At 30.3% G+C, this 23,039-nt stretch overlaps 1 protein-coding gene across 1 annotated transcript in view; it reads left to right on the top strand.

Annotated features, from left to right (window-relative positions):
- LOC129921049 (Krueppel-like factor luna) overlaps positions 1-23,039 on the top strand; it is a 368,820-nt gene that overhangs the window by 339,588 nt on the left and 6,193 nt on the right. The window contains exons 3-4 of the mRNA XM_056002682.1: positions 12,247-13,240; positions 13,406-13,543. Of these exons, the coding sequence (XP_055858657.1) occupies positions 12,247-13,240; positions 13,406-13,543 (1,132 nt within the window). The remainder of the gene's footprint in view (positions 1-12,246; positions 13,241-13,405; positions 13,544-23,039) is intronic.

Genomic DNA, 23,039 nt, shown 5'->3' on the forward strand with positions numbered 1-23,039 from the left:
TTAATTTAAGACTACTGTTAAATTTTCTCTTGAAATCTTGGATTTTCTCCACTTTTTTTTTAAATTTGCACCAAAATTTCATGACTGAGGTTTGTTTTTATTGTTATTAATTAAAAATAAATTAATATAAACAAATAAAGGTATTTTTCTCTTATTTTTAGTTCTTGGTACAACCTACCCCGGTATGTGTTACACTTTGCCCCGTATGTGGGGTAAGTTGAAACAACACGATTTTTTTTTTGGAAGCTTTATTTTTCAACATTACCGTTATGTTTTGCTAAATTTTTATGATGGATCTTGGAGCTAAAACATGGGTCTTTAATTTAAAAAAGGTCTGGTTGACCCACTTTCAAATTTGTAGGAGAACCATCGATTTTAGAAAAAAGTGTTACATTTGGCCCCACTCTCCCCTACCTATGAAAAATAATTTTTCAAAAAAATGCAATAAAATGGCTTAATTTAAAAATTTTGTAAAAGACTTGGTTTTTTGAATAATTTTTTTTATAAATTAAATCAATTTTTTTTTTTTTTAAATTGCCCCTCCCGGTTAAACGAGGGGCAATAGACCCCTCTCCCCCTACCATACGATTTTTTTTTGGCTCGACCCAACCTACACCCTTTAGCTTTTTGGCACATTACTCCTGAATCACCCTGCATATAAAATTTGATTTTAAGTTGAAAAACATCTTCTTAAATGGTATTGATTTTAAAACAAAGTATTTTTAAAATATTAAATAATAAATTTTATTTCTTGTGTAACAAAGAATTTTTTGAAAATCGTTAGAGCCTTTTTTTTTTTGAAAAAAAATATTTTCTATACCTACAAAAATTTTTTAAAAATTGGTATTGCCATTTTAAAGAAAATATTAAATAACACATAAAAACAAAGTTTCCATGAAGTTCATTCAGTGGTTATAAAAGTTACCCATACACCCGAGTTACCGCTTAAATATAAAATTCAAACATTAGGGGATCAATGGATCGCTTCTCAGCACTTCTGGTTCCATTAATTGGCGAACGAAAGAAACAAATTTATCAGTCAATCAAAGTTTTTCCATACAAAAAAAAATGTTACTCATACACCACAGTGATCGTTTAATTTAAAATTTGCAAAAACTAAATTTATGGCTGATACATTATCATTCATTATCTCTCCTTTTAATATTTAAATTGGTTATGCCAAATATTGCATTTGGGGGATGAAATTTATTACTTTAACACTTAAAGCACAACCTTGGTAAATGTACTTACTAATACCAACAATAATACTGTTTATGCTTATAATTTGTAATTTCTTTCAAAACGGCAAACTTTCAAAGCCAAAGTTAGACATTTGTAATTTTTAGCTAAAATTCCAACAGTTTTTGAATATAGTCTTTAAATTAAACGTCTGAATATCATTTTTTCTGCAAGTATTTTAAGTTTTTATCGTTATTTTTCTTGTCAGCTTTCTCCATTTCCATTCTTTAAGATCCGGTTAATATCTTTCAAATTCTATAAAACTCTTATATTATTCCCATAGGAATGATATCCACCAAGAGAGAGTCTAGAGTTTTTCCTGATTTACAAATAGTTCCAATAACAATACAATTTTATTTCCTCTTCCGCGTCATTTAACAAATCCTTTTCTTAAACATCATGTGAAAAATATAAAAAATAAAACAAAAATAAAATAAAATATCACAACAAACAAACTTCTATTACTTTTTTTTGTCCCCAAGATGACAGGTAATAAGAATTTCATTCAGTGTCACATTGCTCCTTTGGGGGTATAAGGTTTCTATAAGATGCTTAAACTTAAGAGGATAACATACATCTTCACTCCTTCAACTTGACCCTATCTCTATAGTATACACAATCTTATAGAATAGAAAGGAAGAAGGAAAATTCAGCTACACTGTTTGTTAACGAAGAGACGAATAAAGAAAAAACCTATACCACAAAAACCATACACCACAAGACACAATAAAATAAAAACAAAAAATAAAAATAAATAAAATAACAAAAAAAAAAAAAATAAAAACAATCTCAGGTAAACAATGCAATCTTCTGAACTCTTGAAGCCATAACTTAACCGCTTCCTAAGTTGCTCTTTTTTTTATTCTTCTTGTTAGGTAGGTACCTATTTGTTGTTGTGCGGTTGCTTCCTATTCCACTACTTGTCACACTTAGCCCCAAACAATTCCAGAATTCTGTGAAAAACTGTGAAGTACAAAAAAAAAAATAAATATATTTGTAGCAAAAAGGTATAAATATACAGAAACAAAGAGTAATAAAAGAGGACACAGTAGCAGCGTTTCAGCAAAGAGAGAGAGAGAGGATAGCAATGGCATAGCTATGTTGGCAGAAAATCCTTCTTAAATAAATGGTCGACAAAAAGGACTTAAGTGTATTTGTTTTCTTTATACTTTTATTTTTTTGCAAACTTTTTTTTTTACTTAACCATAAGTGTCGCGTGAATTTACCACACAAACTAAAAAAAGAAAAATAGCAAAACAAATCAGCGCACGAAAAACCATAGCCAGTGTTGCCGGACTTTTTTTTTCTAGAAATATGTATTTTTGAAAGACAGAACTCTATTAATAGGATTTCTTTAAATTTTGTATTTATTTCACCACATGGTGATTTTCGGAAATTTCTTAGCTTGCAAAATTACTTAGTAAAGTAAGCTAAGATCTATTTCACCACATGGTGAATAAAGTCAGAAAAATGAAATGACTACATCTAAAATAAATGCACTTTTGTTATACAAATAATTTTGAATAAAGAGACTTATCAGGTAGAAGAATACATTTTTTTAATTTCACCACATATAGTGAGTTTTAAACTTGGAAATAAAATAAAATTTTTTAAAGAGATTATGATCGGAATGAATCTGCCTTGATTTCGTGTATTACAAAATATTTTCGCATAACAAATGAAATTCACCCCATGGTGAATATATAATTTCTGATTGATTTCCTATTCGTTACATTGTTTTAGTTGATGTTACATCGATTTTAAGTTACCTTTCGGATAAATTTCCTTTGAAAATGTCATACAAATTAACTTGAGTTAAATACTCACCATTATGGTGAATTTTAAAAGCAAACTTTTGTGATCAATTTATATAGAATTCCATAGAAACCCAAGAAGCACATAAGAAAATAAAGAACAGATCTTTTCGCTCACTTAAATAACTTTTGTATTTTCAACACGTGGTGAATGTAAAAATTTTAAAGGTAACATTAGTTATTTAGTCTTTTAAATGAAAGTCAGGTATCTTTCAATGCCATCAAATGGTATTATAAGAATGATTTTGTATAAGTTTCGCAAAGTGTTAAAGAATTTCTCAAAATAATATAAATTCACCCTTTGGTGAATATATGATTTTTTAAAGATTTCCTTCTTTTTACCTTTTTTTTTCAACTCTTTTTTAACTATTCATATCGTACAATTTCATTTTTTTGAATCACCATATCTGTTAAATTTTCAACACGTGGTGAATTTCAAAATCTTGGACTAAATACACATTTATTATATATTATTATTATAATACATGTCCTTACGTTGCTTTTTATAGCCATTGAACTGAATTCAGGAAAGATACTCACCACATCTTTTTGATTTTCAAAAGTGGTGAACTAAAGAATATTGAACTCAATAAGTTTAAAAAAAAGTCTTACTTCGATTCTTTTTAAAATCATCAAAGCACATGAATTCGTAAAGTTTAAAAAAAAGTCAATTTCACCACATGGTGAATTCATAATTTTTTTTTTTTGTGATTGCCTGTTTTATTAGTTCTTAGCTAAACTAAAAAATCTGACATATCGAAACAAATTCCCCAAAAACGGCAACATTTGTGTTTTTAATATAAAAACTCATATAGAACTCTTATAAAAGAGTAACAGAGGCTAAGTAACAACAAAATGGCGAATGTGCACTTGTGTGAGAGCGCGCGAAAAGAGGATATCCGAGGGAATATAGGGTAAAAGCGGGTGAGATGGCATACCTTTTTTGTTTTTGTCATATTTTTCAAAGTAAACCACATTTCATATTTCTAACAATGCAAAAATGTTCTATATTCAATATCCAACGTATTGTTTGTTTTACAGAATTTTATATTTTAAATTCGTATTTTTAATTTAATATAGAAAAAAAGTTTAAAAAAAACCATCTCCCCCTATAGGGTGGGTGAGATGGCGCATGAGTTTGTTTTAGGTTTCTATTGACAAATTCATTGCACAAATGGTTGAACGATGTGAAGGAGTCAAGCACCAATGCATGCTGTATAATAAATAGCAACTAGTCGTCTTTTTTATAAAATTTGAACTTGGCTGAATTATTTAAAAAAATATTTTGAGGGTGATATGGCACATGCTAAAACTATACTCAATTAAAAAATTCTAGTAGGGAATGCGCCATTTCCCCCGCAAAAAACTGCGCCATCTCACCTTTTTGCGCATAACTTATATTCGTAAGCACCCATAAAAAGCAGATAGAACTAGAGCTCAGATTTCACACGCAATGCATAACTTATACTTTCTTATATGTATTGGTGTATCAAGGGCATCTAAGATCCCAACGACTCACAAAATATCGGAACAAAAAAAAAGGGCGAAAAAAAAATTCGAAAAAAATCATCACATGATTTGCTTTGAAATTTTTTTTTATTTTTTGTATCACAGGTAAAGAAACGAATACTGGATACTTCGATTTAAAATATTTAAAGAAACCTAAAAATATTTTTCGTACATTTTTAGAGCAATAAATGTAAAAGATATTTAAAGTGCGCCATCTCACCCGCCGCGCCATATCACCCGCTTTTACCCTATATTTAAATTGGGTTCCATTTTTGTTCCTTCCTTTCTCGTTTTGGTACTTGAAGTTGAAGATTATATACATTTTTTTTTTTGTTCGTTCCTTCATTTTTTTTTTGTCATCCTTGTATTTTGTATGCGGGAGGTTATACCCAAAAGTGGTACTTTAGTAGTCGCAAAATATCTCCACTTACGAAAATTATTCTAAAAGCGAGAACATTTTCTTTTTATTATTATACTTATACACTTTTGAAAGTGAGGAAGATGGGGACATTAGCAACAGACGACGATGACGACAACAAAAACAACGAAGACTATAAGGATATAACGACGATAAAGACTATATAGTCTTTATTTTTTTTTGGATTTCGTTTTTGCTTTTGTAAGTAATGTAATTTTGCCTGTATCGTGTTTTTGAATCTTCTATAACCAACTTTTCTATATATTTTTTTTCGTTGTGTTTATACATATTAAATACTTTATTAGTCCTGTTTTGACTGTGTTCTTATTCGCGGGCGCGAAACGATGATGATCCTGTATTGTTTTGGAATCCTTGAAAAAAAAAAAAAAATGGAGAAATTTGTATACTCTTACATTTCCAGATCCCGGAAGAATAACAAACTTTTTTTAAACCAAGTTTCGACGGATAAAAAAATGGTTTCCTTTTTTTTTCCTTTTTCTTTAAAAAAAAGGATAAATCATCAAATTTGGTCCTTTTTTCGTTCTTCCTCTGTTTGGTGCTCTTTTCCTTCTTTTTTTTGTTTTGGGGTTTCTCTTGGCTGTATACAGTCGTCTGGGTACATTTTCAATTGCATTTTTGAATGCACAACAATCACATACAAATATATACAAAAAAAAGGACTACTACGAGCAAGAAGATACATTTTCTGTTTAGATTTTTACTTGAATCCTCCTACACACTTGGTGTATATTTTTTTCCTCAGTTTGTTTGTGATATCTTATATCGAAATGGAGGATATATTTTTATACTCTCTTTGGTATAAAAAAAAACTGTACTGAAATTGGTCTTTGAGCGGAAACTTAGGACATTGGCAAGAAGGAAGGAAGGAAGTCCAAGAGCGCTGCAAAGGGTCTATAGAATATATACAAACTCGTATAGAAGTAGTTGTAGTTGAGCGCACTGTCTAGTGTAGTGTAACTATTATACTTTTTTTTTTTGGTGTTAGTGTAGATAGATAGATATAGTAAAAGTTTCCCGTAGCAGAAAATTGAACAATTTCCGGTTGAGTTTTTAGTTTGATATTTTTAGCGGAAGAAAACTGAACAACGGAGGAGGATAAATGAAAAATAATGCTAGTTTCTAAAAATACAAGAAAACCAAAAAAAAATATAGCAAGAAGATGAAGAATTCTTTCAATACACGCATTGTTTGAAGAAGAAAAAAAATGTAACCTTTGACCTACACAATATGAGAAAATTGTTTCTTCAATCGTTTTTTTTTTTTTTTTATTTTCTATTTTGCCTGAAACTGTAAAGAGTTAATTGTGTGTTTTGCTTAAGGTAAAAAGTAACTAAAAAAGAAATGAAAAATGGCGTTTACAAACGGAAAAATGCTTTTGGCATCCTTTAACAATACATCCGTAATTTCCTGCCGATCTTATCATTGATATTCTTCAAGGTGCCTTAAAGCATCAGGGATCCTTTGTATTATTTCTGACATACCTAAGGTTATGGACTCTCTTTAATAATTACATATTCTGTAACAACGATATACTATTTTAGTTGACCTTTCAATTGGCTTACACAAAAATGTATGAACAATCTAAAAAATCCGAAACTTTATCTTGATTTCCCGTAAAGTCTTCTTTTTGACATAGAAAATGAGTGATATAATAAAAAATTAAAATACTCTTACACTGAAAAGTGAATTCTGTTTATACAAAACAATTGATATCACATCGATTGCAAAAAACTTATGAACAAAGCGACTGATGAAAAACCAAATTCTTTTCAAACATTGGCTGAAGTGTTTTTAAATGTATGTTTTGAATTTTTTAGTTAAATACTCCCAAACTAGGCTGGCATTAGTTGAGATGAGATTCCAGTCGATTTAATACCTAATCGAGTAGATCTGTTGCCGATGACCGGCCACCAGTGCCAGTGTAGGAAGTACCGTAATCTCAGTTTGAAATTTCGACATGGTTGGCTTTAAAAATTTTTTTGCAACTTTGTAGGCATCGTAGAAAAATGAATGAAGCGTTATATAAAAGATGTAATAATAAGCTTTCAGATGATATACATTTTATTATATACTGTCATTTAAAAAATGGATTTAAAGGTGATGGGGAAAAAAGTTGGATTTTTTCGATTTTTTTTCAAAAAAAAATATTTTTTAAGATTTCACTTCTACCACGTGTGAAAAATCATATATAATGATTTTTTTAGTTAGCTGGGGTTTTATAAATATATTCAGATATATTCAAAGAAATAAAGGTAATCGAATGATGTCAATGTCACATTATAAGGATATCATATCCATGTTAGAAAAAACAAGTTCAGTAAACGTTCAGATCAAAAAAATTTGGAGGAAAGACGCTACAGAGTAACATTCGCATTCAAAATTTGTTTTACAAAATCAGTTTTTCACAAAACGTTTTCAATTTCGCAATGAAAAAATCTAGATACCTTTTATCTGAAGGAAATAAATCAATTTTTGTTATGTGTACTAGCTCTGCACTAGTGGAAAAAAATTAAAGACACAAAAAATTAAAAAAAAAAGAGTGTGTGTACACATGTACACGCGATTGAAGTTATACTTCTCATTCAGTATATGTAAATGAATTTCATTTGATATTTTTAATTTCTATTATTAAATTAATTAATCCACACATCGTTTTTTTACATTTTTATCAAGTGAACAATAACTTAATTCTTTCATCCTCCTTGCGTCCATGTAGTTTTCAATTTATTCTGTGAAATTTACACATGTTGTGCGGTTCAGAACGTACGGTATACGCTTAACGAAACTAAATGAATTGAGCATAAAATGTGCGATATGGTTATTTTATGAGAATTGTGTGTGCTTCAGCACTAGTAGTAGCAATATGGAACTTGCAGAGTTGCTACAAAGCTCAAAAGTGAGCTGAGCTCAGCTCACAGCTCAGCTCAAATTTTGAGCTAGCTGACTTTTGAGCTATGTACCATAGCTCAGCTCATTTGAGCTGAGCTGAAAGTCAGCTGAGCTGATGGTTGAGCTGAGCTGTTGGGTGAGCTAAAGTAAAGTGAGCTGAGCTGAGCTGTGATGGGTGAGAGGCAGGGTTCGGACTTTACTTCGATCGAAGTAGATTTACTTCGATTTTGAGAAAAAAATAAAATCTACTTCCCTACTTCTCTTTTTCAGGATCTACTTCTATTTCTTGATTGAAAAATATTTTTCAAATAATAAGTTTAGAGAAAGGGATTTAACTTCAATTTTAAATCTGGTCGCGGCATTGAGAAATAAAGCTTAACTGAAATCTCAAAAGATTAATGGAGGTCAATTATTCTTCGAATTCAAGATATAAATAAAGTTTATTAAGGTCATTTTGACAGATTTTGAAGAATTCCTGATCAAAAATTTGTTAGATTACGCTGAATTAACCGTTTTACCCCAAAGCACCGTTGCAACCACTAGACGAGAAAGGTTTTTTGGAAAAGATTTTAATAAAAAAAGTAAAGAAAAATAATTTTGTTGAAAAATAATTTTAGAATAAAATTTTGTAAATAAATGTTCTGAAAGTTTAATTTTTAAATCTACTTCCGAAATTTTGGATCTACTTCGCTTTTTTTTCAAATTTTCTTCGAAATTTTGAAACTGAAGTCCGAACCCTGGTGAGAGGATACATTGATTTTTATTTGGAAAGTATAATGAAATATGAAGATATTTTAAACTTTTATAAAACACCATAGCTCAAGATGTTTGGTTCTAGTTATTAATGGAATTATTTTAACACATGGATATTTTTATAAATAAAACAGATAATTTTTCGTGATCTTTCTCTTGGTTTTTTTTAACCCTAGAAAGATAATCATAATATATGTCTCAGAGACGCATTATTCTAAAAAAGATTTTTGGTCTTATGTTAACACTTTTTGTCATATTTATTTAACTCATTACTTAGATTATTTTAAAGAAGTGATATAATAAATCAAATCAATTTAACAAAAACCCAGAAATTTGAATTGAATTAGATAAAACAGTTCTTTACACGCCATACGTCTTACAGACGTAGATTATCTTTCTAGGGTTAATAGTAAATATATTTCTATTTTTTTAGTAAAATATTTCTTTTTCAATCATAAAAAAAATCAGGTATAATCCGGTTTTACGACTTTTTTCAAAATTCCGAGAAAATCGCGTTTGAAAGTTGGGGTAAATTTTTTTTTCGAAAAATCCCCGAATCTTTGAACGCTCCTGGAAGCTAAACCGCTTAAGAGCAATTTTTGGGAGTGATGCCAAATGATAGCTTGTGTCATGGGCCTACGCTTTGCACATTATCAGATTTTTAAAAAATCGCCTTCCATGTTAAACCGCCACATCATGCCTTTTTTTTCAGAATCGGGCTTAACTTTTTTTTTACCTTTAAGTTCTCCTGGTTTGAGAACGCGTGTACCTACAGGGATGGAAGTTGTACTCAAATGTAGGTTAGAGTCCCCGCTACCTTTTGGCATCAAAACAATTTTTTACTTTTTTTTTAAATTCCGAGATATAGGCGTTGGAAGGCTTTGATCTAGAGACAGGGGAGTGGTGCCATATGAAAGCTTATATTCTCAGCTACCCGAAAGTGGTATAATCCGGTTTTTCGATTTTTTTCAAAATTCCGAGAAAATCGTGTTTGAAAGTTGGGGTAAATTTTTTTTTTCGAAAAATCCCCGAATCTTTGAACGCTCCTGGAAGCTAAGCCGCTTGAGAGCAATTTTTGGGAGTGATGCCAAATGATAGCTTGTGTCATGGGCCTACGCCTTGCACATTGTCAGATTTTTATAAAATCGCTTTGCATGTTAAACCGCCACATCATGCCTATTTTTTCAGAATCGGGCTTAACTTTTTTTTTACTTTTAAGTTCTCCTGGTTTGAGAACGCGTGTACCTACAGGGATGGAAGTTGTACCCAAATGTAGGTTAGAGTCCCCGCTACCTTTTGGCATCAAAAAAATTTTTTTCATTTTTTTTTCAAAATTCCGAGATATAGGCGTTGGAAGTTGGGGCGCTCACTTTCAGCTCAGCTCAAATGAGCTAAGCTATGCTACCTAGCTCAAATTTGAGCTGAGCTGTGAGCTGAGCTGAAATGTAGTAAATTTTCATGCCCACCCTCCCATAAGAAGTATAACTTCAAAAATTATCCAAATCATTCAAAATTTTTCAAATAGCGGTATCATGTTAAAAATTGTCATACCAAAGTGAGTGAAAAAAATTTGAAGCTTAAAATCTTTATTTTCCCTCTTCTTAAGACACAAATGACGTCATCGCACAATCCTTTTGATTTATTAATATCATTGTCGATATTCTTTTGCTTTATTCGATTGAATTTTAGAAAAAAAAAAAAATAATAAAGGATGACCTATTTATTTGCTATAATATTTTTTCCCTCTTTCTACATTTTCAAATAACATTATGTAAAAATTTTTAAACATTTTTTTTGTAAAAAGTGTTAAAAATTATAAAAATATGTTCAATTTTCATGTGTTTTTTTTTTTTCAAAATATTTCAAGCAGTCCGACATTACGATTTTGAACAAAGATATGTCTACATTTGAAATTGTTTGTCAATGTTTTAGAATCCAGATTTTTTTTTTCCAATTTTGAAAATATATCAAAAATTCTCAAACGTTATTGCTTAAAACGATAAGCTTTGAAATTGGTAAAAGGATAGTGGTTATTTTTCGGTCTTCTCCAGAATTTATTTTAATCTAAATATTATTTTTTTGATGGAAGATATTTCAAGAATGAAGCTGGGCTGTAGACTATCTAAACTTCTAAAATAATGGACTATAAAATCTACTAAGCCCAGTCACAGAAAACGCTTCATAGAAACTTTTACCTCTACGTACAAATTATATTGATATTTCACCCATTAAAACTTGGAAACCTTTTAACGAATTTCGTTATAGATTCTCTTTATCCCCTTATAAAAGCTCTGCATGTAGCGCATTAGTTCTCTATTAAGTTTTTTTTCTCATTCAAGAAAGTTCTTCCTCCGTTCAAATTAAATGGTGTCTTTTAAGCTTGCATTAAACTTCCTTAAAAAAAAATAACAAATATCTAATATCATTTTTTCTAACTTTTGTCTTTAATATCAACATTCAACAGTTTCATAGAAGCTGTGTCAATAATTTCGGTAAGACCTCTTAAACATTTTCAATATAATTCAACATTGCAAAAGTCTTCTTGAAGTATTTGTTTCTATATATTTATAATTGCTATTAGTTGGAAGAAAAAGTGTAGGGCAATATTTCATATGACCCTTGAGGGTTAGACATAAATAAGAGCTTTAATGGTTTAACTCCTCTACCTTTATATTGAAAAGAACAACCAAGAAAATGGAAGACAAGAGAGACCCCAAAACTATAGGTGTCAACAAAAATAATAACACATTTATATCCATTTTCTCTAATTTCCTTGTAAATTTCCCATTATTCATAATACTGCAAAAACCCTTTAAAATTATATTCACATCTTCAATATGACTTGAAAGCCCTACACATGTACTAAATTCCAATTTTACACATTTTAAATAACCATTAAAACTAAGCCTTCAATTTGCCCATTCTCCCCCCCATTCCAATAATTCCAACAAATATAAATGAATACAAAATTTGTGTATCTTCTAAATCTGGAACAAATCACTTTCTCTATATCCAACACCACATCCATATAAGACCATAATATTACCATTAACTCGCTGCGTGTAACCCTTGAAAAATAACCCTTTCTATGTCATAATAATCCATTCTCTAATACATAATGGGCATTCAAAACCTTGTCGTAAATTACCTACCCCAAAAAAAAAAAAAACGGTTACAAACCCAAGTAAGGAAAAAAAAAAATACACCTTAAATCCTTAAAAAAAAAACCTCTCATCCCAAGGACTTAATTTTAAAAATTCAAAACCAATCCCATTTGTAAATAAAACACACTTCTTAGCTTGACTTATATTTTTGTAGCTTACTTTGCAGGCTTTAACTCTTCTCGAAAATAAAGAAGAAATATACACCCAAAATTCCGGACTTTATTTTTGTGTCCCCTTTAGGAATAATTAAATTAAAATTTATCACGCAATTAATTTTACACTTTTGTTAGAATTTTAATTGCTTTCAAGAGGTTTTTCTTCGTCCTCTTTGTCGTTGGGTTAAAACCTAACCTCCATTACCATTTATTTTTTATAGAACCTCCTATTTCTTGAAAGTGTTAATGTTTTCTTTGTTTTCTCTCTTTCTTTTTTTTTGCAGACCTGCTACGAACTTGAACGATACCTCCGGGACGAACCCAAACTACAATCGTACAAGAAACTTCACACCGAATTAGATTCGGCATGGGAGATATTTTCCACACCTGCACGCATCCTTGAGAAATTGAAAATCAAGGAACAAAATCTCGACTCGATATCGACGAGTTCCGAATCGTCAGCGTGTTCGGGCATATCCTGGGACAGTTCATTAAGTTGTTCGGTGGTGGTGAAAAAGGAGAATATCGATGTGGACGAAGATGAGGAGGATAATAATTCGGATAGCTGTGAGGAGAAAATGTCAACGTCAACGTCCCCCGCCTCATCACAAATGGAAAAGTCAATAAAACTGCGTCTTATAGCCACAGGTACGCAAAGTATGAACACATTTAGCCCGCAAGCCAATAGCAACAGTAACACAAACAACACCACCAGCAACAGTAATAATAGTCATCGAGATTACCATTTACCGACACTAACGCCACCCTCATCACCGGAATCGATACGAACTAATAGCAGCAGCAGTAATAGCAGTAGCAGTAGCAGCAGCAGAAGCAATTGTTATACGCTGACGGCTGCGAGTTTAGCTGCCCTCATTAACCGCCAACAACAAACGGGGGGCTTGAGATTTTCGACGTCTTCAACGAATACAGTTCCTGCTGGCATTACCACACTTCATCATACTTCACCATCGACAGGCGGAACATCTGTGACAAGCGAACAACAACAACAACAACATCCAGCGCATCAACAGCAAACAGCGGCAGCGTCACAGAAACAACAGGCTCAACAGACCCAGCCACAACAACAACAACAGCAACAGCATCACATTCCTCGAAGTGCCATAGTGCGACTGACAACAACAACAACATCGACGCCACATGGCAAAAATGGCGTCAGTTTGGCCCGTGTGATACAAGTTAGCCAACAAAATCTACAGCAACACGCTGCGATCGCTCAACGTGGAACGACTGCACAAAATCCACAAGTGACCGCATGTAAGTTGATAATGATAAATCTTTTTAAAATAACAACGAGAATTGTTTAATTTAAACGGATTTTAACAAGTTTTGAATTCAAGCGATTTTGATTCAGAAACTTGTTAAAAAATGCAAGTCCAACGCGACTGAAACATATTTAACTTTTTTTCTTTATCATTTTAGTGACCACAAAACATCACCAGCGACAACATGAACATTTACCAGACTCAAAGCGAAGGATACACAAGTGTCAGTTTTTGGGTTGCAAAAAGGTCTACACCAAGAGTTCACACCTGAAAGCACATCAAAGAACGCATACGGGTAAGTTTTTTTGAGTTTAACATAATTTTTTAAAAGTAAGTTTTAAAATGTGATAAAGTGCCTCAGAAAATGGGTTACAAAAGCGGTAAATTTTATTTCAGTTTTTCGATAATAATTTAACTATGTGTAACAAAACACAGATTTAATGAAATTAGTTTAGTTGGTTTTTATTAAATCATAATTTTTTTTTATATACAATTTAAAAAAAACACATTTGGGCTTGGCTTTTGCTGTCTGCCAGATATCACCAATATCACTAATATTGTAAAGCTTAAATTCTTGTCATATTTTGGAATAACTCCAAGAATTAAATTCTTGAAAAAAAACAAAAATGCATCCCCTACCCATTAATGGGTTTTATTTCGGTTGAGCTAGTTTCTTCTTCATCTGTGGTCATATTTTAACTTACATTTAAGCTTTTAGAAGTTACTTTTTAACCTCGATTTGATTTTTCTGTATTCAAAACGAAATACGTTATAAAAATCTGTGAAAAGCTGCAATAGCAAGTTCCAAAGTTAATCATTCCTGATTACCAAACCACATTTAAACTTCTAAAAACAATATTAAGCAATTTTTAATAAAAAGTTAAGGAAATTGTGACTTCTATATGAAAATCGGTTTTTGAAAAGGTTTTAAAGAAACCATATAGAAGCTTTAACTTGTGAGATTTCACTATTTTTATTTTAACCGAAACTGTTTGTAGTTGGTATAAACTATGGCTGTGAGACTCTTGTAACTTTAATTATAACTCTGAATTGGTTGAAGTTAAATTATAACCTGTCTGTAACCGATTTGAAAATCATTAAAAAGTGGGGCTAGAAATTGAACTAAAAAATCTGTTGAAGTTCTTTTTTCTTGTTTTTATTTATTGACACTAATTTTAACATTTAACGATATTAAATTAAGATTCAAAAAATTTTTAAATTATGTTAAATTTTCAAGAAACATTTAAAATATTGGTAACTGATCAGAGTGACCATTCTCTAATGTACCTTCCTAAAAAGCTAAAATACTTTATAAAGAAATTAGAGGTTCAAAATTTGCTTAACCAATAAAAAGCAGTACATCCTTATAAAACAATATTATTTAAGGTTTTATGCTAAAATAAGAATAAATAAAAGATAAAATTATGGGTTCGTAAATATCAAAATCTCATTCATATATTTATTCAAAAACCATCAAGGTTATTTCTGGCAAATTTGTTTTCATTTGGTATATACAACATTTTATTCAAAAGATTAAATACTCTTATCTTTCATCCTTGAAATGAATGTATTTTTGCAAATCTGTATATAACAGTGGGGCAATTGGTCACAAAAAGTGATATTAAAGTGAAAGATATTTTTATTTTGAAAAATGGTAATTTTATTACTCAATATGCTTTTAAAAGTTCTTCGAAATAACATTTTCACTTTTAAATATATTTTTTTTTTATATTGAAAATGTTTTGAGATTCAATAGAAAGCCTTTCATTTGAATTAAAATAATCAATAATTTTTGTTAACGTATCCCACTGTAAAATATCCCTTTTGACCGACATTCATAATAAATCAAGCGATTATTTTAACATTGGACTTATATTCCACTTAAATTGGTCATATAAATCATATTTTCATCAAGTGTGTGTGTGTATTTGTGTGTGTGTGGTATGTAAGTTCGATGAGATTACAGTCATTACTTGCAATAACTTCAATTTTACTCTATACTCCACATCCCTTCTCTCATCAGGCTGAATTAATCAGTCGATGTAGGCCAAAGGTTTTTTAGGGGTTAATAACCATGCCATACAACACAATGAATTATTATATATGTAGTAGGCATTTTAACTAATTAATGCTTGCTCATAAACTCACAGCTATCAGCAACTATACAGACTCTATCATCATTTTTATCGAGTTTTGTTGGTTTATGTGGAAGATTGAGGAGGGTCTTCATCATCATCATTCCAAAGATGTTTCAGACTCAAATTAAAACAAAATTATCTGTTTTTTTTTTTTTTGTCTCTGGGTGCTAATGTGCTAAACGCAATGAGATAAGATGAGTAATTATTTTCAATCAAATAGTGAGAGAGTGATGCTTGGTGAGATCATGCATACATAACTGTATGAGGTGTACTTCTGATTCATAAGCTCAAGATTTTCAACTTTTTAAAAAATCTTAATTTATTCAATTACTTACACAAAAATAAAAAAACAAAAAAAAAAAAACAACTCGTAATATGACCGACCATCACCTTTTTTCATGAGGTCTGGGTGATTTCAATTGAAATAAGTAAATCAGCTTCTTGTTACTAATTAAAGATAAATATCATCATCAAAAGAAAAAAAAAAAAAAAAAAAAAACGAACAGCTGAGTTTCAATTTGGAACTTAGTCATACTTCATTTCAACACTTTTGTCTACACAAGTTTTCATTCATTAAATTCTCGGATGACGAGATTTATAAAATAAAAACAAAATGGAAACTGATTAGAATAACGTCATCAGAATTCTTATCTTAAAAAATAAACTACCAAAACACTATACATTTAATTTTTCAAGTATGGAGCATTTTTTCTGTTCTCTATTGAATTGTTGTTGGAAATAAGTGCTCAAAGGAGAATCGAAGAAAAATCCCATTAGTTTTTACAAAAAATTCCCAGTTTTATAAAAAAGAATACAAATTATAATAGTTAATTTTTTAATGTAAAATCTCTTTTAAAAGGTTAGGATATTGTGTTTAAAACTTCAAATTTAAGTTAAATATTCTTTAAAAAAAAAAAATTAGTTTGTGTAGGTGATTCTTCTCTAAAAAAAAACCAAATGTCCAAATTCTTGGACAAAAAATCCTGAATCATGTAACCTATTTGGCTATAGAAACATAGAATCCAAAAAGCCCATAGTTGCGAAAGTTTCAAATTTAGAAAAATCATAATGCTTAAAACCCAAAGCGATAACACGAAATCAAGAAAACCTAAAGTTTCCAAAACCCAAAATGGAGGCATGTTTAAGAAATAAATTGCACGACTGGGGTGGCACGTACTTGCTCTTATGGTAAAAGTTACTCTAATGTTAAAGTTTTTCATTGAACAAAATAAGGGAAAATTTAAAAATTGATATTTTCACGGCATTTCGTTAGTAGTGCAAAAAAAAATAAAATCTGTTTTTATAAATAATTAAATACCGTTTTTAATGATCTTTTACAAAAAAATAAGTATGCCATTTTATTTCTAGTATAAAAAGGAATTTTTAGAAAAAAATTTTCAAAAATCGTTAGAGCCGTTTTAAAAAAAAAAAAAAATATTTTTTATATATAAAAATTTTCTAACATTTTTCAAAAAAAAAGTTGATATGCAATTTTGAATAAATAATTAATTTACACATAAAAACAAAATTTCAAAATTTTTCACCAACTCGTTTCCAAAAAATTGATTTTTAAAAAAAAATTTTTAAATATTTTTTAAAAATCCAAAAATGTGTTTTTTGAAAAATTTAAAATTTTTTTTAAATAATGATTGTTTAAAAGTTTCTGTATTAAAAATTTGGTCGAAATCTGTTTTGTCGTTTATGAGAAATTCATAAATCCAAAAAACCGTTCTATGGCAGGTACAGTTAATAACGGTACAAAAAATATTTTTTTTTATTATCAAAGGAGGCTCTTATCTGTAACAGTAAGCAGAAAAAATTTAATCAAAATCGTTAGAGTCGTTTTTGAAATAAATCAAAACCGTTAGTTTTGGTCCTAAAAAAAACTTCAATTTGTCCTCTAGGGAATCACCCAAAACTTTTAACTACCAAGTTTGAAGAAAATCACTTCATTAGTTTTGGCTGTAGCTCGAGGTTCTTACAGACAGACAGACAGACAGACAGAAATGCCGGACCACTTGCCCTATAGTACCTACATATATCGCAAGTAAAAAATTTCCAAGTTCAATATTCCAGAATTTTGGATTTTCTTATGTCGGTTTTCTGGCCAAAGATATGCTGTACATTCTTGCTTTGAAAATATTGCATGGAACTCTAAAAAATGAGGCGGGAATATCGCAAATCCAAAGAACAAAAACCTAAAATCCGTTGGACCCAAAATCTTGAAAAAAAAAATCCCAAGCCAAAATGTCAAGTCCCAAAAATCACAAAAATTAAAAACAAAAACACAAAATTTTCCGAAAATCAAAAATTCCCAGTAGTCCTGAATGTTCTTAAATTAGAGAATCCAAATTGTACTTTAGTCTCTAAATACTCAAGGATTGTTGTACCCTCAAGTACAAGTCTTAAGCTTGAGATTTGAACCCTGCTAAAATTTTAGTAGAATGTTTTGAAAACTAAGTTTTCTGGATGTACAGTTCCTAAGATGTTCTATTATGAAATATCGATTTGGGTTTTAAAAATTTTGAACTTAAAGTTTTTCATGGTTCAACAAATTTGGTGTAGGGGACTCCAGTTTCTATAATTTTACTTTTCTAAATTTTTGAATTAAGAGTGAATTGTTTTTTTTTTTTTTAAGTTTTTTTAAGTGTTGATCCATAAAACGCAAAATTTTAAAAACCTAAATTACTAAAAACCTACCTATTTTTCGATTTATAATCTGTATTTACTCATTGTCTAATACTTGACCTTTAGGGATTTTCAAAATCCCCAATTTTGGACTAACACTTTCGGAATTTTGGATTGCTTGTGCGTTTTTTTGAAACATTTTAGATTGAAATTATATGTCTCAAACCCAAATTCATATGCCGTAGAAAAATAATACCCATCAAGGGAATAATAATTCCCTCTAATTGAGGTATTTTCATACAGTCTGAAAGCTCTGATTACAGTTAAAATTTGGGGTCATTTTTGTTATTATAAATATTCTAGATCAACGTAGACAACTACATTCAAACTATGATTTAACTTCGTGTCCAAAGAAAATACTACAGACAGACACAACAACAATATAATTATTATGTTCATTTCTGAATGAACGAAAATTATATGAAGACTTAACTACAGTCATCATCAGTTCAGCTTAGAGCGTTTATGTTATTTTTTTTTTTGCTGTCGTTTTGTTCAACAGACGATGACAGTGGTGTGAGGTTAGTCAGGTTAATTGGTTGTACTATACAAAATGAAAACGAAAGTATTTCAATTTTTATTGCTTGATTGTTGTTTATTTATGGTTTGTAGATTCTTCTTTTTTGTTTTACTTTTTGTTGTTGTTTTTTTTTTTCGGGGGCAGTTGTAGGTAGTTATGTCAGTATTTACGATGACAAGTGTTTTTTTTTTTTTTTTTTTTTAAATGACAAAATTATTTTTTTTTTTTTTTTTTTTTTTTTTTTTTTTGTAGACGAAGCAACAGTTAATTAACAATTATCCAATTTAACAATAAGTATTGTTGATAGAAAATATATGTTCTCATGTTAGAAATGATTAAAAGTCGATTAAGAACAGAAACTGTTCTAAATAATTTAACTGAGTTTTTTTTTTAATGGAGAGTGATGATTGATTGAGTTGAGTTTTTTTTGTTAAAAATGTTTTCTACATGAACAACACATATTTTATAATTTTTGTTTTAAATTCAAAAATTTGATTCCTTATATTAAAGTGTTTAGAATTTAATTGAGCGTAAACGTGTGGTCTTGAAGCCACATAACCACAAAATAAAGCCAAGCATTCAAAAAAAAATTACATTACGATGACGGAGAACTCCGAAAAAGTGGGTCTGGCAATTCCGTCCGTCCGTTGCGTTGGTGCGTCCACATTTCCACAGATTACACGGGTGGACTGATTTTCTTCAAATTTGGTATAGATGATTTTTATAGAATTTTGAAAGTTGTTTTTTTTTTCACTTAGAAAGTGTACCTCCCATAAAAATTTTTCAAGTTATACCAAATATCTCGAAAACGACTCTAATAATTTTGATTAAACTTTGCAGATGTAATATTCAAAGCAATTGCAATAAACTGCATTTTTAGTTTTTCTCAAAAAATTCAAATAAAAAAACAAAATTTTTTTCATATAAGAAAATTTTTATAAAAAATATTTTTTTTCAATAAATATAAATAAATCAAATAAGTTTTCAAAAAAAATTCTGCATTTTATTGAATTTTCAAAAAAAAAAATTTTTTTTTTACATCCATATTTTTTTTAATATTTTTTTTTTTTATTTTAAAATTAACGCTTATTTTTTCAAACGTTTTCGTTGTAATCGGTTATAAAAAGTCAGTCATTAAGAAAAAATCCAGATGTCTTACCCAATCCAAATGTTTGATACAAATACATTATAGGCACAATCGCTAAAAAATCTACAATTTTTCAAAAAGCTTTAAGCCAAGATTTTAAAAGCAGGTAACAAAATCCAAGTCTTATGAAAATTGAACAGACATGATTGGGAAAAGTTATATTTGATTGAAAACACGATATAAGTTATTTTACAAATCCATAACTCGTCCTTTGTAGGACAAATGTGTATATTGCAACAAAAAAAAAAAAAAATCCAAAAAAATATCATTCCAGACTAGATTCTGTCTATACCCAAAAAAAACAACCTTTTGTATGAACTCCCATTCAATGCACACATAATTCTCGAAATTGACTCTCACTCATCACACATACTCAAATCAACATTTTATGCATGAGGAGTATGTTTGTACGAGTATGTACTAACATTTATATCTCCTTTGAATCGCGTGAATGATGACCAATTTGTGGTAACTGAGGCGTCAAATAGGATGCACACAATCATTTTTGGGGGGTGTACTACGAGTAGTATAGGTACAATGTTAGTAGCAGCCATCACATTGATAGGTCCACATAACTCTCTATTTGAACACTGGGAATTCCTCCTCAATTTAACCATTGAAGCAATTCGGGAAGCAATAACTTTTGTTGGCCAAAGAGGGGGGGGGGGAGGGGGTGAGGTTTCAGTTTGAAATCACTTTCTACCATCAAATTGAACTGATTCAAAAGCTCAGTGATGCACACAAAATTCGATACCCAAAAAATACACGCGCTCGTCGTTTTTATTTGCGACTGCTGCAGGAGATGAAAAAATGGGCGGGGGGGGGGTGAACAACAAGAGAGAACTCTGTCAATATTCAGGACCCCTAAAGCTAGAATTTCTTCAAATTTAACAGGATTTATGCATCACTTTGATCACACACTTTCACCCCATTGGGAAGCCAGGGGAAGTTGATATTTTTTTTTTTCAAGTTTGTGTATGGGTGTGATTGGTTTGCTTATCACACTTTTATTCTTTTGTCATCTCATTTGTCTTTGTTTTTTTTCTAGGTGAATGTGAGAGGAACAAAAAAAAACACAATCCCAGATAAAGTGAAATGTCCAAAGTCATTTTTTAATTTCACCAGACTTAGTTTTCTGCGTAGTACCCTCTTCAACCCCCCCCCCCCCCTTCTTTGAAACAACTAAAACATCCCCCTATAATAAATTTCTTTATATTTTTCATTTCGATTCTTAATCTTAATAAGAAAATGAAGACAAAAAGAAAAAAAAAGAAGCGAAAGGACACTGGTGACGTATAAAGGTACGTGGTATTACTGCACAAAAGGACGAAGATGACACCGCTTAGTATACCGCTTCAGGAGAGAGTAAGACTCTCAAAAGTAAAGAATTAAGGAGGGGGAAGAAAAGCAGGCCAATAGAGAGGAATAGAGCTAGAGGGTGATAGGCATCTCTGCCAGGAAATGATGATAAATGTATTTTCTCATTAGAATAGATCCATCCAGCTTTTGGTTGTTTTTTTTTTTTTTCTTATTTCGATTTTATTTTTCGATCTGAACTTTTTATCTCTTTGAAAGGTAGGCAATGACTATTGAATTTATTTTGTACTTTGTGTAACTTCGATTTTTATGGGGAAATTGTTGTTGTTTTTTTTTTTTATAAATTTACGAGTTTATATTTATATAGAGAAAACCAGGTGGATTGATGAGAAAATACGGGGGGAGGGTATAAATAATCTATACTAAAAGATATACCATTTGGCAGGACGTTATCGATAAAGCCATTGAATTAATCGAACTGTCATCCTGCGGAGAAGTCTTTGATGTAATGTGAATTGATTAAATTCTTCTTTTTTTTTTTATATGAAATTGCTAGAAATGAAATAAAAATATAAATCAGTTAAGGTTTGGTTTTTATGTGTATCGATTCGGATGGATTTATTGGTAATTTTGGTTTTAAAATTCTTGAAATTCCTGAGGGGAATTATAAAATAAATAAGAAAAAATTAATTCCTGGGGACAGGTGGAAAGACGAAATTAAAAAAAAAAAACTTTCTATTTCTATAAGGATTTACATTTTGAAAAGTAAATAATTTTTTTTTATTTCTGTGTTTTTTTTTAACAACTTTGTATCCTGACTTTTCCTCAGTATCAGTATAAGTATTCAGTATTCAGTAATCAGTAATCAGTAATCAATCTTCAGTATTCAGTATTCAGTATTCAATATTCAGTATTCAGTATTCAGTAATCAGTAATCAGTATTCAATATTCAGTATTCAGTATTCAATATCAGTATCAGTATCAGTGTCAGTATCAGTATCAGTATCAGTATCAGTATCAGTATCAGTATCAGTATCAGTATCAGATCAGTATCAGTATCAGTATCAGTATCAGTATCAGTATCAGTATCAGTATCAGTATCAGATCAGTATCAGTATCAGTATCAGTATCAGTATCAGTATCAGTATCAGTATCAGTATCAGTATCAGTATCAGTATCAGTGTCAGTATCAGTATCAGTATTAGTATCAGTATCAGTATCAGTATCAGTATCAGTATCAGTATCAGTATCAGTATCAGTATCAGTATCAGTATCAGTATCAGTGTCAGTATCAGTATCAGTATCAGTATCAGTATCAGTATCAGTATCAGTATCAGTATCAGTATCAGTATCAGTATCAATATCAGTATCAGTATCAGTATCAGTATCAGTATCAGTATCAGTATCAGTATCAGTATCAGTATCAGTATCAGTATCAGTATCAGTATCAGTATCAGTATCAGTATCAGTATCAGTATTAGTATCAGTATCAGTATCAGTATCAGTATCAGTATCAGTATCAGTATCAGTATCAGTATCAGTATCAGTATCAGTATCAGTATCAGTATCAGTATCAGTATCAGTACTTCATTTTAAGTACTGTTAAGTACTAATATCCTAGAAGATTCCTACAGGATCAGATCCCTACTATATGGCACACTATGGAAATGTAGGTTGCAGTGAACCTGAAGAGCCCTTCTTGAAACGTTAAGTCAAGCCAAACCGAGCCATTAATTTCAACATAACCTTAAATCATTGAACTCTTTTCAATATTTTCTATAACAAAAAATATGTCTTCCAGGACATCATGATACATGAGCAGATAATATAGAAACCCACCCGATATAAAAAAAACCATTCGAATTGAAAATCAAAAAGTCGACAAAATTAATTCTCGCAGCTTTCAGTTTCAGCCACAAGCATTAAAAGACCATAAATATAGTTTCTCTCTCTAACTCGTTGTCCTTAATAAATTCTCTCA

The sequence above is a fragment of the Episyrphus balteatus genome, chromosome 1 (genome assembly GCF_945859705.1).
Source record: "Episyrphus balteatus chromosome 1, idEpiBalt1.1, whole genome shotgun sequence".
Taxonomy (NCBI): domain Eukaryota; kingdom Metazoa; phylum Arthropoda; class Insecta; order Diptera; family Syrphidae; genus Episyrphus; species Episyrphus balteatus.